Raw genomic sequence first — 17407 nt, forward strand, 5'->3', positions numbered from 1 at the left:
CTGTAATCTGGCAGCCAAAGGGTTTGTGCTGCAGGCGGTTGGGCCTACTTGTCCCAAGGACAAAATCCACATGAAAACTTGTTGCCCTTGACCCCAAACAATATGTCCCGGGCGTCGGGCTATAGGAATTCCACATCCCTGTCAGTCCCTTCAATAAGATGAGAAAGAAACTGTATGGTAATATGCATAAAGACAGGATAATTTAAGTTATGCAAAGAAGCTTGGCCCAGCTGGGTGTCTTCTCTGAAGTCTGAATCCAGATAGAAGAGTCTAGTAAACTCTGAATGGATAGTCAGGTTGCTGCTTTGCAGGTGTCCAAAAACAAACATTTCTTAATGAAACCTTAATGGCAGCCTTCCTCCTTATGGAGGAAGGTACCAGTTACCTTTTCGTAGCTTAATCATTTGGAGATTACTAACTTTATCACACTGAAGACTTTATAAGTAGAAAGGGCCCATAATTTACAAACAACTATTTGTAATTTCTAGTTTCTTTGGTATGCTCTAGTTAATAGCTCAATACACATCTCACACCAAATGTCTGTAAGAATCTTTCTGCCAATGAGGTTGAATTTTTGAAGAAGTGGGTAACAAAGAGTCCGATTCATGGTGATATCGGACACTACCTCTCCTAACCACTCTATTCTTTATAAAGACGTGTATGGCTTTTAGGAATAAAAGGCACGGATCTCATGTACTTTTTTTTTTTTTACCTTAACACAATTAAACAGTGGGGCATGAAAGTGCTTACAGCAAGGTCGCCACGGTCATCAGATATACACAGTATATGTTCAAAATCCCTCCCACCACTAATCAATCTGGAAATCAAATCTGTGTATAGTGTACAACAAAGTTCATACAAACAAACACCTGAACTGCAGTTAACATTTGTTATTTCGAAATGAAATTGACATGGACTCGAAATGTTCTCGTTTATTTTTCTTCCTTCTGCATCATAGATTGGATTTATAAGGTCAATCATTAATGACTGTGGTTGATCCTGCATCGTAGGACGGGCATCAAGTTTTGTGCTTGCTATATTCAGTCTAGTGAGTACCAGCCCTAGACTAACGAGAGCTTCCATGTACCTACAACCCTCCAAGGGTTCTACAGAACATTAATCAGTTCTATCTTGGGAGTCTGTTTGAGACACCATTCCAAAATGTCTGCCACCAAGGATCAGATCACTGTATAAAGGTAAACCGCCAAGAACTGTGCAGGAAATTCGCCTTTTGTGTGCGACACCTGAGACCATTCCTGGTGCACTCCCAACTCAACTCCACGATGTAGAGCAGGACTGGTCATGTGATATAAACAATGGTGCAAGATCTTTTTGGGGACCAGTGAAGCTCTAAAAAGAGGTTACCGTATCGTGCCCTATAACGTCCTGACCCATCCCCCAAACAAGAATGAATCACAGTATTCAATTGGCTCTTTTTAGGTCTGGCCTGACAGCATAAATGTCGCCAGACCATATGTGATGAACAGAAAAAGAGCTTCAAGAAGCGCTACTGAGAAAGGGGAATCGGTTGAGACAAAAAGGTGATTTCCTTTAGTACTGATTTTAACTGGGCAGAATCTGTGTACTTCTGCTGAAAAAAGTGCTTCTCTTGCGTTATTTTGCCCTGTTGGAAAACATATGGTCATCACAGCAGGGCGGAGTTGGATATGGTAACACGGTAAAGATCAAGGCAATAGGCCAGATATAGATATTTAACAGTCATAACGAAAGCAGTAGGCCTGACCTAATCACTGTGAAAACCATATGGTAAAACCAATAGGCCTTTTAGGGTAGACTGCTCTAACACTTTGTTAAAGCTTATAGACCTTGCTGCATGTAATGTCACAGATTGCACACCTTAGAATGTTTGCCAGGCATCCGACTGAATCTGGAAAGTCTTGAGCAGTTTCTCTGCGTACCGGTAGATGGCATCGATCTACTCCGCCTTGGCGTCACAGTGCCCACATAAGTGCCACTCTGGCGCCCTGACATCAGTTTCTTACATGACTATTCCCGTACCAAGAATGCAGAACCATGTAAAATCAGTGTTTGAGCAGTGTGTCCACCATAACAAGCATTGGCATAGCCAATAGGTCTCGCCTTTGGGATCTTATAAGTGTTTAGCCATGCAACAGTTGATGTTGCACCAAGAATATTGTGCTGCATAACTAAATACTTTTAAGGTCCCAAAAGCGAGACCTATTGGCTATGCCAATGCTTGTTTAACCATGACCCTAAGGCATTCTTAAAAGATATAACATGATTGATTGTAGAGGCATTCTTTAATTATGAAGAGCTGACTGATCAGAAGTAATGGTTGTACAAATGTTCCCAGCGAATATCCTGGAGGGACGTTTTCTTGGGCTGAAACGCGCGTTTGGATCCGTGTCAACACATCCTCATTCAGCCCACTGTCTGTTACTGAAGCCATTCCACTCCAAGATGGCCGGAGGCGCGGGACTTTCACAGCTTCTCCACCCGCTCTAGAAATATATTATCACACTAATGACTGGTGGCATAAATTTATGTAAAGTTAAAACTGAACAGCACTGAGTACATGAACGAAACTTGGCGAATAGTAAACAGTGATCTGTTTGTGAGGAATTATGTTTCTAAATGTCAGTTTGTCAGGCTTCAGTGATTTTGGCTGCTTGATGCTGTGCACTTTAGCAGAAGTGCTGTTTTCTGGTTACTGCATATTCATCGGTAGGCATGGCAATGTACATTGAAGTGCAGATGAAGCTAGGCGTTTGTCAGTCTGAGCTGAAGCCCTGAGGAGGAGTTCATTAGGATTTCTGCATATGCGTCTATTTACCTGCACCGCTTTACAAGTATTACAGTATATATGATGTGGCCACATTGTATAGAGCAGTTGTACTAATAAACATGAATTCGCGCTATATATCGCACCATCAGCCTACACAGCTTGACAAATTTACATCAAGCTTGGCATTAAGGTAAAACTTTACTGAGAAAGCACTCTTTTATGGTTTGATGCAAATCCGTGTATTCGTTTTGGAGACTGAAGTTTTTAAAAAAAGGTTGCAGAGTGAGCATTAAAGGGTTAACACATTTATATATTTGCATCTTGGTTTTTGTTTTACATTAAATTGTTAAAACAAATACACTTGAAAAAATGCCATGGCATAAACCATGGAAGCAGATGAGCATAGAATAATATGCTTTTTATTAACTGAGGGAGGGGTGGGCCAGCTCATGACTCACTCCAAGCTATGCCTCCCGTGAGTCATGGCTCCTCCCCACACTCAATAATGGTAATAAATAGCATATTGCAGAGAAAGAGAGTGAGTGTGAGTGTGTGTCAGCTTCGCCGATCCTCCACTGATGCAAAAACGTAAAAAAATAAAATTTGCCATGTTTTCCACTGAGCCTTTTTCAGCTGGTGTTTCTGCCCTGGAAAGCCTTCGCATGTAAAGATCACACGATTCAGTCTGTCTTGGCTTGTGGGAGAGCATTAACAATTAGTGGGATGTGACGTGCTCAGCCGGGATGCATTCTCTGATACGGTTACGTAGTTTGTGTGCTTTATTAGTCCCTAGGAACAGAGAACGCTGGTGAGGGCAAAGGCAGCAAAGATGATAGACAAGGTGGAGTCAGCAAAGATGATCATGTCACGGAAAGGAAAAACAGCTGGACGGGAAGCAGTGAGGACTTGAAAGGAAAGTAAGTGAAGCCACTGCATGGAAGACCGAGACTGCGAGAGAAGTATAGTGATGGGTATAGAGCATGCAGAGGACAGACAAAAACAGCGAGAGGAAAACTGCAAGCAGAACAGATACTGAGAGTCACAGCTAGACCTGAATCTGAGAGAGGGGGCACGAATGATGAGAGATGACAAAGACAACAAACAGGAGGGCAGTGAGGCCAGGGCTTGGAGAAATAATGATAGTACGGGAAGATAGATCAATGGAGACCTTAAAAAAACTTGGACGGGAGAGGCAGGAAGAAAACACAGAGAGAGAAACTGTAAGCAGGAAAGGCGCTGAGAGTAATGGCTAGAACTGAAACCGAGCGAGAGGACGAGGAGAGAGGCCAAAGACAATGAAGGGGAGGGCACGAAAGTGAAAGTGATCGCGATCGCGATCAAGCGCGGCGAGCGATGCGCTTAATGAGCATGACGAGGAAAGCCATATGGCGCCTCTGCCTGTAAGCATGCGCCCGCGCACATGCACGCAAGCTGTAGGCCAGCCATGGTAGCATTTTTTGAAGCCCTTACTAAAAGTCTCGCCAGACCAGCGCATGCACTGGGTCAGGCGAGACCTACAAAGCGTTATTAAGGGCAAATAACTTATTTTTCTGATACACACTTCTAATCATAGATTTTTCATTTTGAAAAGATCTTCAAGTACTACCTTTCTATAGGTGGGTCTGACACCTGGATGAAACTAGAAAATCCTGGAGGAACAAACTGACAAAATGAGCATGTCAACAGACCTGACTGTCCAAGCATAGTGCTTCAAGTGGGGAGGGATGCCCATGTAGCTGCTTGGCAGATGTCCAGGACAGGTGCACCGTGTGCTGTTGCAGTAGTAGCGACCTTGGCCCTGGCGGAATGGGCCCTTAGAAGGCTACTTTTTAGCTAATGCTGCCTTTTCCCCGCTTCTCGTCTAGCCACGCCTATCGCCTCCCAGCACCCCTCCCTCCTCCCAGGACCTACTAGATGGTTGCCGCTGCGCGAACCCATTGAGGAGCCCCAGGCCCTGCTCTCCTCATGCTGCTGCATCGCTCTTGTCTTCTCCCTGCTTTTAGAGTGCCTTCTCCTTGCTTTCATTGCTTTCTCCTTGCGTTTTCCCCCATTGCTTTACCCTCATTTTCACTGCTTCCTCTTTGCTTTTAACATTGTTTTTTTGAGTGCCATCTCCTTGCTTTGCCCTACTTTCCATTGGTTCTACTTGCTTTTTACCCTGTTTGAGTGCCTTCTCCTTACTTTACCCTCATTTTCACTTCTTTTTCCTTGTTTCCTCCCCCGTTTTTTGAGTGCCTTCTCCTTCGGTTTCACGGCCTCCTTGCATTTTCCTTCGTTTTTGAGGTGTTTTCTCCTCACTGTCTTTTTGTTTTCATTGCTTTGGCATTCTTTCCCCCTGTTTTTGAATACCTTCTCCTTGCTTTCCCCTCATTTAAAAAACAAAAAGCAGAAGTTAGCAACTCCAGCACCTTGAGACCCTCACGGGTGATTTGCCACACTTTATAAATCGTTGATTGACTGTATGTGCAGCACATCTTAATGTAGAGTACAATTCGACTGGAGAGGTTGCTGTACTGACAGGTACAGCTGGTTTTGCAGACGCCCATATGTGCAAGTGCGAAAGGACTGCTGCTGAGACCGGGCAAACATAGAAAGTCAGAGACATCTGGAAGTGAACCGGCTTACCTGAAAGCAGCAAATAGGCGAAATCCATCAAAGGGCAGGTCTATAAGGGACGCCTGGACATCCCCAGAGAACCCAGTGGACCGTAACCAGGCCTGGTGTACAGCACCACCATGGAAGCAATGGCTTTGCCTAGGGAGTCTATGGAATCCAGCCCACACATGATGGTCTCTGCATCCCGACTATCCACTAAGGCTTGGTTGAGGATAGCAGCATTTACTGACCACACATCCAGCATCTTCGAGACCCTGTCCGGTGGAGTGGAAAGGAAAGCATTTGGGTATACCTTTGATGTGGAGGCCTGTAGAACTAGGACTTCTTTAGAGGAGTGGTGGGAAAGGAAGGCTTGGTCTCTTGGGGGAGGTAAATGTTGTCGAGCAATAATGCAATGCTCATGAGCCCCTGTACAAGGTTTGGCCCAGGATCCTAATGGAACGTTGGTGAGGGCTTCATTAAAAGAAAACAGGGGGGTTCAGCTGAACTGGCCCCAGGGGAAGCTTCTCCAGCAAGATGTTGGTCTTAACCTCGACCGCAGGCAGCTGAGGGTTGAGGACCTCAGTCACCTTGTGATTCACGGTGGTGAAGGATGCCACTACCTCCGACACAGCGCCTGGAGGGGAAAGCATGCCAAAGTCTGGGGAGGTGTCTAGACCACTGGCATCACCCAGCACCTCATACCACTTTTCTGTTGGCTCGAAGTCCTCCTCTAGGGGACCAAGGTCTCCCATCTCATCTCCCCCTCAGTGATGTAGGGTTGATCGAGGGGTGGTATGTCCAGGGGCATGTAGAGCCTGGACGGTGCAAGCATCGACTTTGCATAGGGTTGTCAGTTCAGAGTTGGGAATAACAATGGGTTCATTGTCAAGCGACGCCTGCAGCATTGGGCACAGCTCCAGAACAACGGAGCCGGGCTGGAAGAAGGCACTGTGACGGCATCAGTCTGGATCCAAGGGTGGATCCAGAGGACCCGACTGGCGTCAGGGGCAAACCCACTGGTGATAAGCTAGCAGGGTCACCGCTCTGCTCCAAGAAGTCTGAAGGAGCGCCAGAGGGAGTCAGTGGCCCAAAGATATCGTGCATGGCGTCGCAAAATTCTTTTAGTTGGGAGAGAGTCGCTCCAGGGAACTCTGAAAAGAACAGAGGACTCAGATGCCGGATCTGCAGATAATGTGTAGGGCCAGGGCCTACAATCATAGTGTTTGGACAGAAGGTTGAAGAACGCTTTATCATTTTCTTCTTGGACTTATCTAACTTAGAGGAAGAAGACTAGGACCTCGAAGATGATTGGCAACGCAATTTCACACAGGAGTGGGATCAAGGCAGAGTCTTCTTCTGCCAAGTCTCCAGGAGGTTCAACAACCGCTCACGAATTGCCTTTGGATTCATGGACTTGCAGTCGGAGAAGGCCTTTGGGGTCGTGGCTAGACCCTAGCACCACAGGCAAACTAAGTGTGGGTCAGAGACAGACATTTGTAGGGGACATTCTCCACACAGTGTAAACCCCGTGGGTTTGTGGGGAGACATGTCCATAGCACACAGGGAGCAAAACGAAAAAAGACTCGACAACAAGTCAAAATAATATGTTCAAAACGTGACAGAGGCTGCTCTCCGGATCCACACTGTTGGCGCGGAAAGGAACTCATGTCAGAGAGCCGGGGAGGCGATCATGTTGGCACTGTGGTGTCACATCCGAAACAGATGACGCCAATGCAAAGTCGATCAACGCGATCTACTCGTGTGCAGAGGTACTGCTAAAAAATGTGCTCCATCGAATCGGACTATTCTAAGGTGAAAGATCTGAGGTCAGAACTCTATCAGAATAACCTCCATGACAAACTAGGGATAGAAAATTTGCACTTCAAGAATCCTTGTTATACTGTTTTAGGTAGAGTTGTATGTTATCTTACAAACTCATTTTGTACATATTTGTCATTTTATGACTGTATATTAATAGGTAAAGGGTCCGACCTCAGAGGCGAGGAAGGAAAGTGTCACCTGCCAAGGATAAATTGAAGGAGTGTAATAACGTCTCAGATGGATAAGAAAGGACAATAAACTGAGTTCAGGGGAGAACCAATAACATAAAATAAGCGGAGAAGCAGGCAAACATGCAAGGAATAAAAATTACTGTTAGTAAATGATACAACTCAATTTATTTAAATTTCAAGTAACAAATAACGGAGCAAACAACACATATGACAATAGATTAATAATGAGCAAAGAAATACAAATAAATCTAAACTAATATAGATATCTAAATAGACAAATTCTCTCTATCCCCACGACAGAGCTCTAAACAAAAGATAAGAACCTGGAGACCAAAGCAACAATCATATATTCTCACCAATCTTACCATTCATACAATATCACACTCTCACAAAAATCACATAAAAGAGATTATATACAGACAATATATACAAAAGGCAGAAACCCGCAGGGGTACAGGGCACTAGTGCACCTAATAAGTGCTGTCAGGAGTTAGTGGCCCAAAGGTTTCTGGCTTGCACAGTGCCGACGCGCGTTTCGGTGCTAGGCTAGCAAGTAGCCACCACCTTCCTCAGGGCACTGAAGGTTATAAAATCTAGGAGAGAGCACTAGGATGGGGAAAATCAGGACAATAGGGAAAAGACTTGACACACTTGGTGTGGGTGCCAAGAGAGAATTTTAAGCAGCTCCGTACAAGTAAGGATCCAATCTCCAGTCTGTCCTCATATGATTATTAGGGCAGGAGACAGGACAGGTTCTCGATGGCGTACCAAATGAAGATGCCCCGAAGAACGCAACATCTAAGGTCTAGTGGTTGGAATAAATGCAGATCTGAACAACCGCTTTTAGCCCAGGATACTGGGAATAAGTCCAGGTGAGGCAAGGGATGACCCACAGAAGCCCCTTCCCTATGGTGGCTGTAGAATTCAGATGAACGGGGTCGAGCGTCTTAATAAACAAAGAAAGGCGCACTGTTGTTCCGGTGTAGGGGCTGGCAGGCGGGACTGGTGCAATTCACAGTCCCAACGAGCAGGAGGAAAACAACGTTCTCCTCCAGAGGCAGCAGCAGAAATCCGGCGTTCTGGTCTTCCGGGTAAGTGATGGAGCTCATCTTCGCGAGATCTCGAAGATGAGATAATAGGTGCCTGAAGTGAAACGTGTATGGAATACAGTTGGCTTGAGTTGGATTTGGTAAAGAGCAATTGATGAAGGCTATTGGTCTGTTAGGTTCATAAACTCAGTAGGTCTGACATGTATTGTGAAAATCCTGTTAAAGCCAACAAGTCTTCAATAGTAGATGGTTATCATACTGTGTTAAAGCGTATGCACATGTATTGCATTACATGTAGTCTCTCTACTGCAGTATTGGTTACACTGTATGACAAACACTTGGAGTTGAAGATTTGCAAAGTGGTAATACTAGTCAGACCATTTTCATAAGGGTTGCATACTGTTTTATCAGCTGTCATTTTGTGACTATTTATAATTTTATGACTGTATCGCTTTTGGTTGCCAGCTTATGTGCAATACTAGAGGTCACAGATGTTTATGGTGACAAGACAATTATGAAAGCTAGAGGCTTGACTGTTTCATTGCTAAAGCTTATGGCAGATGCCATCAGTCTCATCTGTTTATCATGAAACGTTACGCCAAAGATAGTAAGTATGACTGGATTATTGTGAAATGCATTTATTAAAGTCAGTAGGCCTTTATGGGTGGATTGCTAGTACATGCGATTTCCCATTTTAACTCCGATAGGACCTTTTGCTCACATCTGCAACCCCAATGTCTTAATGGATTTACAACAAACGTGGCAAGATCAAAGAACTGTACTCCGCACCTTGCTTTTTAATTTTGGTGTAAATCTGATCAGTAAATTTAGATATAAATGTTTTAAAAAGTTTCAGAGAGCTTAACTTGTAAGGGGTCAACTTTTAAATATCGCTGCCATTTTAACTCACACATTCTGTCTATCACACTTTGATATATATTTTTTTGTTTTACAAAATACGAGTGACTGGAATATGGCAGAATCCCACCCCCATCTTGAAATGTGCAAACCGACTCGAACTCTAGAATTCGCACAGGGAAGAAAAAATTCAACTGCCTTAGTGGGGCCATCCCCAAATGTGAGCAACCTCAGGGAAGTGGCCAGGAGTACCCAAATACATGGAAAATATGCTTGGATGGCAGGAGGTAGAGCATAGGCCGGCCCTGAAAGACCGAAGTTTGAAATTAACTACACAATTAAAAAGAAAACCTAACCATTGAAAGAAAAAAAGTCAAAATATCAGAGTTGTGGTTCTAGCGCAAAAGCATGAGTTGGGTGGTTGCATAACCATAAATGGTGAATTCACAGGGTTTTAGGCGTTTGAGCCAGAACCATAACTCACTTTTTAATTGAGAGAGGTATAAAAAAAACTTATAGGAGCTTTCAGAGCGTGCTCTTCATCTACTGGAGCATTTTTCTCATTGTGTCTCTGCCCAGCAGCGTGAACAGTGTGGGCAGTGGGGTCTACCCACGTCAGCTACTGGTTACATAGTGGGAGTAATAGCATGGCAGACGCATGGACTGACAGCCATCGTTGAATGTTTTTGTGGATCTGTAATACAAAAAAAAAAACCTGTCGTCTGCCTGTGCACACATTCACAGGACTTTATGTTTCTGTAATAAAAATGTACAAACATCAAAAAGCAAGCATTGGCAACATGAACAGACATGAAGCCTATGCCAGTTTTATTGTCCATGCCACTGTTTATTCTTGTGATAAACAGTTCTATCACAGGGTGTTAGGCCAATTTTAGGGGTCTCTGGACAGATCACTTTGCAGTAATTTAAGTGAGAGATCACTAAAACATGAATTCTAACCTGTAATGCTAGGTAAAGGATTATATTATGCAGAGAATATAACACCACTTATGGGGAATTGCATATTCGTCACTTATTCTCAGACAAAAAACATGACTTCTATCTTGGCAGCGGTGAAGAGCTGCCAGCCACTGATCACCCAATCCTCAATGGTGCCAACGAAGTCCATTGGGTAAGTTGTATAAATAGATGCCTCCGGCGCAACTAAATGTGCTCGTCATCTTCAAAATAATGACAATACAGCCAAAAATCACATATGATGCAAAATATGGATGTCATATAATTGTTAAATAGATAGAGTTAAAGGGGACGCCATACCCCCCTAACTTAAACTGGTTTTCTGGGATTTACCTACCGGCATTTAGTCCATAAAAGCAGAAAACCCACAGCACGTCTTTCGACTCCCTCACAGGGAGCGAGTATAGCACGATCTGTGGTATCCATCGTTGACAGAAAGATCTAATGAAATAAGCACTGCCATTCGGCGGTCATCGACGTCCCAGGTGGATGATTCCATTGTCTCCGGCATGGGTTTGTGATGGACTTAACCAAAGGCTACAGTAAGCTCTTCTTGATATAAAAGCTAAGAATAACTTTCCAGATGGAAGATTATAGACCCTAGCTAGCGAGAGAATAAATACCTTAGCGTAGATGGGGCCAAGCCGGGGAGCATTCTGCCTCGCTAGCCATCCTTGGAACTGGATGCAGTGAGTAAGAAGAGAGACCTTAGAAGCTGACAGACATGATCATGAAGACACCTAATACATTAAAGATGTGAAGTCCCTTTACTGGCAGGATGGTGTGGATACCCAATCTGGGTAAGCAGTATCTGAACTGATAAGGATTACAGCACTGGAGGCAAAGGTAGCTCCAATTTAACAACCAGAGTCCCCCCCCCCAGCCCCCCAGTCTGCCCCACCCGCTAGGAAGAAGTCTGTAATGTTTGCCACAGTCCTCTGGACACAGCTGACAGGCATTTATTCCACTAGAATGTGCATTTCGGTGTCATGAGGTCATCAGGCAGAAGAAAAGATCCACTAAACAATAAAAAAAAACCAGGAAGGAGTGATACTGGGAGTTTCCTGACTGAGATAAAAAGGAATTAATGATTCCAGAGGGCATTTTGTCTTGAGTTAACGGATATTATGAGTCATTCTCCTGGAACTGACAATAACATTCAGACACAGTAGTACCAGGGATAATCCTGCATGTTGTTACCCCTTCCAGGAAAAATATAGGACCTAAATCTGCATACATTAACAAACTGTTCAGAGTAAGTGGTAAATATAAATTTCTCAATATAAAGGCAACCAATCATATAGTGTGAGGAAATTGGGGTCTATTAGAAGTAGGGTTCCCGGTTTTATGGTATTTATTTTCATAACATTTCCATCTGTATTTATCCATATTTATTTTTTGGCCATTTTATCTGTTTTTATCCATATTTATTTTGTGTATAAATGAAGTTGTAAAACTGTAGATTTCCTTATTTATTTAACTGATAGACACACACTCATACTTTTATGTCTGTTGTGGCTTAGCTATTTAAGCTGCCAAATATTATGTAACAATACATGGACTAAATATTAGCATTATACCACAAATGTATGTCGACATATGCAATTATTTATAGAAATATCATCCTGTTTTTTAATTTCCTATGCTGTCCACCTGCTCAGCTGCTGGGCTACAATTCATGAAAGCCAGCACGGAAAGTCACTTAAAAGGAGCACAATTTTCTGTATTTATCCACTTTTAAAAATAAATGCAGACAGAAAACACATTGTTTTCTATCTGTAAAAATCGGTAAAAACGGAAAACAGGGAGCCTTCATTATAAGGTATGGGTCTGCAACCTCACCGTGTAATACAATTAACAACACCTTTAAGAGCCTTGGGTTTCATCTGTCAAACCCTCTGCTCAATCGTGGGTAGCTGTGGGTAGCTGTGCCACTGAGCAGCAAGGCTTACACAGAGGAAGTGTTAAGCATTTAAACAGCACCAAAACAACTGAAGAAGAAATCAACAAAACCCTCAAGAATTCGAACACCCATTTATAAAAATAGACTGAATTTTTTAAAGATTTTGGACCCTAGAATGAAAAAGAATCACCGAAGGGTTCCGGAGATATAGATTGGACAAGCAATAATAAATCAATGCAATTTCACTCAACTCTGAACAAGCCTTGGCAAAGTCAACAAAATGGACACTTAAAAACGTGTTAAAAAAACGTAGGTACGTGTTGATGCGGTTGGTTACAAGTACTTGGGGCGACCAACTTAGGCAGAGAGACAGTCAGGGGGACTAGTAAGGTCCTCAAGAACAGTTATCAGCACAGAAGTAGTCCTTCAGCAGTTCCAAGCTCTTTAGCTTCATTGCAATGGATTACTATGGAGTAGTCCTGATGCAAGGGATGAAGGATGCTGAAGATGCTCCAAGGATGCTGTGGATGCGATGCGATCGACAGGGATCTTCCTGCAGGGATTCCTCGGTCCATGAAGATGGTGAGGGGGTCCTGGTTGCAGGCTCAACATCCCACGAAGTAATCTCCAATCTAGCCAAAGTCCAATCGCAAATGGACTACCAGTCGCACAATGTCATGGTCACAGGTCGATAACTTCCCTTCTGTGGGTCCTAGCAACTCTCAGACAGCACTTCCGGGCTCAGAAAGCATGTGTGCAACTGTACATCAGGCCTTGGTGAGGCACGGCGACGGTGTGATACTGGCTTGAAGACTTTGGACTATCAACTTGCCAAAGCTGCGAACAAGAGGCCAGTCAGCTGGCCCTTGGAGTTCTCTTGGCTTGACTGGGCTCTGGAGACATCTACTCCCTAAGCAGGACATGGCAGGCACAGTCCCTCTCTTCGCTAGCCACCTGGTGCAGCATCGGTGCAGCCTCTCTTTGCTGGTTCCTCAGTACAGCTGGGCAGCCCTTCTTTGGTCCTTTTTCCAAATCGGTCGTGATCGGTGGTCTGGGTGCCAGTTGTGACCTCTTTATGCTCGGACAGTGCTTTCAGGATAGGATGCGGTGGGTAGACAATGGGCTACTAGGTTCCCTCCCATCTGTTGACCACCTCCTCTGGAAAGTGGCATCTGGCTATCACAGGATGCACCATTCTGCCCACTTGCAAGGTGGCGAGACCCATCTCCTGGTGTAGAGACCTCACTACACCGGGATGTGGCTACCTCAGGGGTACACGTCCCTGGGGGAACTGTTTTGGCAACTGGTTTCCCCTCTCTGCCTCCCGTGGCAGCCTGTCTACCTCACAACGGGGCAGCCCTCCCCTGGTGCTACAAATCTGCACTTCAAAGGCAGCTTTACGTTTGAAACCAGCGTTTTGGGGCTAACACCCAAGCAGCTTCCTGCAGGAGAGCAATATCACCTCCCTGGTTCGCAATTTCTCATTGTTTTCTTTCCTGAGAATAGTTAGCACACCTCTCCAGGACGGCAGAAAGCTGTCTCGTGGAGCAGGCAACATGTGTGCCCAGGAAGGCACAGGAGTTTTAAAGGCAACAAGGTAGCAGCTGTGCTAAAGCTGCACACTGCACCAAGTTACACTAATTTCGACTTGAGATACAAGTTGGGCTTAATGTAATGAGTTGCTTGATGCCTTAAAGTGCTCAATTTGGTTACGCCATTCAAGAGTTAGTACAGCTGAGGGGGGGTCAGTGTGCAACTCTTTACTCGCCAATTGGGCAACCAAGTCTTCCAACAGTAAAAAACAGTGGTTTCTCGTGATTTACTATCAGGACATGTACAGTACATTTCCTGCCTGTATCATAGGTACTGGTTTTATTTGGGGAACCTCCAGGTTAGTAAAATCAGTGGTGCAAGCCCTGGAGTACCCTTTTAACTTACATGCCCTGGGTAGCATTTACTAGGGACTTACAGGTAAGTTAAACATTACCAATTGGGTATAGCCAATTCGACATACACTTTTAGGGTCAGGGCACTGGCAAGGTCTAGTTAGCAGGTTTCAGTGCACTTTCAGAGTCGTAAAACCAGCTGCATTCATCAAAAACTTGGGGGTAACTATACAAAATGAGGCATTTCTTTGCATTTAGGAGGACAAAAGGAGTACAATTGATAAAGTATAAAAACACCATCCACAAATATAGCAACACCCTTATGGCCATCAGAGCACATCCTTTGAACTACCATCATGACTGGTGCATTAAAAGTAATTAATCAAAGGGTGGATACAGTTTTTGAACTATTACAATAGGAATTGTTGGCATCTTCAGTATTGAGATAATTGCAGGAATGACTTCCTACGTTTATGCCTACACACAATTGACAGACCGCCTATGCCAAACATTATATTTAAATTGAAATAATATTGCTGGATTTACATATGTTATATGATGTTTTCATATTAATCATGTTCTGTGATTATGTTTGAATCAGTACATTGACATATATGACAACTTATTTTAAGTTTTGAATAATTCTTAAATAATGTCGAAAATACAAGGCAATGCTATCGAACAGATTTGATAGTATCTTTTTTTATCGGATTGTGGTTTTCTATTCATATTCCCCACTACCCTGTAGTGTAAAGTGGGTGTAAGAGTTCAGCAAATTCTCGCCCATGGCAAGAACTTTAGAACTCAATTATAAAGTACCAGAACACGAAAAATCTCCAATCACTAATCTCAGAAGGTCCGACGTTGTGAAAACAGCTTCTCAGAAGACAAAGACGGTTTAGTAAAGTTAAAACGGAGGTCTAAGCAAGTAAAGAAAGCTCAATTTTCACAAAGAATAATTACAAAAACAAGGAAAGACATATAGTACATTAGAAGCATCAGTGTAACCAATGGCACCACCTACCAGGACCGGAGACTCCGTGTACAAATCCAAACTTGCTTTCTCTGTGCTCATCAAACATTTTGGGCAGCTTGGAGAAGTCCATTGTAGATTTCTAGATGTCAAAGACAGAATATGAATAGAGCAGCTCGTTAGGACTTTAAATGTTTTGGGAACTTACTTTTACAAGGATATCATAAAGCTGTTTCAGAAAGACCGATGTACAATGCTGGTTTTACACACTGCAAGAATGAGTTCACTCTGCAAACTTGTTTGACAGCAGATTATAGACCTGGCGAGACCACATTTCCATGGTGGTTGATTGAGCACCAACCCAATTAATGTTAATTTAGCTCCAACCGTATGATCCACAAAGCCCAGCAAGCTAATGGAATCAGACTATGGCTTCATCACTCTGTTCTAACGTTCCACTCACATGAGGATATCAGGTGAATGAGACAATTAGAGATACACCTTGACCTGGGCCTGCTTCATCATGTGATTGAGGTTACATATAAGCAACTAAAAGTCTTTTAAAATGTGAAGAGACCATAGCACATACTCCTCTCTCTCTCTCCTTGGTTTACCCTTATTCTTCCATTTCTCTATCTTGGTATCAGTAGGAGGATTCGATGAACCTTAGCTTAATTTAAGTGATTAAGTACACAGGGGAGAGGAAGCAAATAGGGGAATGGGTGGTGAAGATAACGTTGCTTTTATGGTGACTCTGGTACAGGTAGACACAGATCTCTCCTATATTTAACTCACATGCACTTGGCACTATCTAGTTCACACAAAAGAGACAAGGGGGACGTGACTGCTCAACAACCCTACTATACATTAATGCAAAAGAAAAGTGGCTCGTAACTTGGTGTTAGACAAGTGCGATACAGAAAACAATGGCCCTAACGAACACCAAGGATAGAACAAATCAATTAGACTATTCTGAATCAATATTCAATTAATACAAAATGACAGGGAGAGACCATATAAGTATATAAACTTCATCACAAAACATGAATTTCATTTTATGTTGATGCTGAACATCCACTATTTACATACAATGGTCGCTCCAGGAACCATAGCAATGTGCTCAAAAGAAAGTGCTTGCGCAGAAAAGGCAGAAAAGAAAGGGAAAGATCCATAACATTTATGAACTTATTTCAGCACCGCCAGTGTGTAAATCATTTCATACACTCGAAATATGTATCCATCCAATGCCATTGTGTTCAACCATCATTCCCTCTCTGTAGCACAATTAAACAATGTTGGCAGTTAAAAAAATTATTGATGTTTTGACCCGGCGTGGAGAGAGGAAGTGCCAGTCAGAGCTTCAATAGCAGGTTTTCTTCAGAACAGGGTAAAACAATAAGACAGCAGCAACCTATCAAACAAGCATTGGCATAGCCAATAGGTCTCGCCTTTGGGACCTTATAAGTGTTTAGCCATGCAACAGTTGATGTTGTTGCACCAAGGATATTGTGCTGCATAACTTAATACTTATAAGGTTCCAAAGGCGAGACCTATTGGCTATGCCAATGCTTGTTTGCCTTTGTCTCTCTTGCTCTGGATTACAGTCTGATGGCAAAAATAACTCCTGATCCATAAAAATGATTGCAGGGGCCCACCATCTGCAACTGCAGGGACAGATTAAGCACTCTAGCTGTCCCTAATGGACAACAGTGCTTTTTCTCCCCATGTCACATATTTTGAATTACAATTTATAAAATCCATGTCAATGTTTTTTTTTTTAACTAATCGCAGAACAGTACTCTACTGTGCACAGTAAAACAACCTTTAACAGTATCAAACGCTGTTTCAAGATTTAGAAAGAACTGTATCCCCACTCCCGTTTCGATCAGCACAGCTGTAACTTCATCGATCAAACAACCTCTGGCCAATTCCATGCTAGGGTGAGGTCAAAAACATGATCAATGTGCGTCAAAGGAGATGCCGATGTCATGAAAAGAGTGGCAGATTTAGAACATTAAAGTTGATTTGCATATCCGATAAGAAACCAACTAATAGATATACCAAGTGCGCCTGGGCAGAGCCTCTCCGCGCACTCCTCCCTCCAGTGAGGCTGATATCTGGTCACACAATACAAGCTCTGTTGAAACACAAACCAATTGGAACCTGTTTTCGGTGTGATTTAATGACATTGTTAGCAAAGATATTCATTTTGCAAGTACAATAACACACACCTGTGTGAGCGTTTAGTCATAAAGACACGTGCCGTTCTCAGGTGCAGCCCCCGAGGCGGAAACATATTTCTCGTTAACCACATACCTTGTCAGACCTTTTTCATTACACACACACACAATTTACTGTTCGGGTGAGGTTACAGCTGGCGCTG

The 17407-nt window shown here is 43.4% G+C and overlaps 1 protein-coding gene across 5 annotated transcripts in view; it reads right to left on the reverse strand.

Annotated features, from left to right (window-relative positions):
- The window catches only part of ATP6V1A (ATPase H+ transporting V1 subunit A), a 281914-nt gene that overhangs the window by 76329 nt on the left and 188178 nt on the right, over positions 1 to 17407 (reverse strand). For all 5 annotated transcript variants that reach the window (XM_085621083.1, XM_085621087.1, XM_085621084.1 and 2 more), the window contains one exon: positions 15076 to 15166. In XM_085621083.1, the coding sequence (XP_085477209.1) occupies positions 15076 to 15157 (82 nt within the window). In that variant the 5' untranslated portion in view covers positions 15158 to 15166. The remainder of the gene's footprint in view (positions 1 to 15075; positions 15167 to 17407) is intronic.

The sequence above is a fragment of the Triturus cristatus genome, chromosome 8 (genome assembly GCF_964204655.1).
Source record: "Triturus cristatus chromosome 8, aTriCri1.1, whole genome shotgun sequence".
Lineage (NCBI taxonomy): Eukaryota > Metazoa > Chordata > Amphibia > Caudata > Salamandridae > Triturus > Triturus cristatus.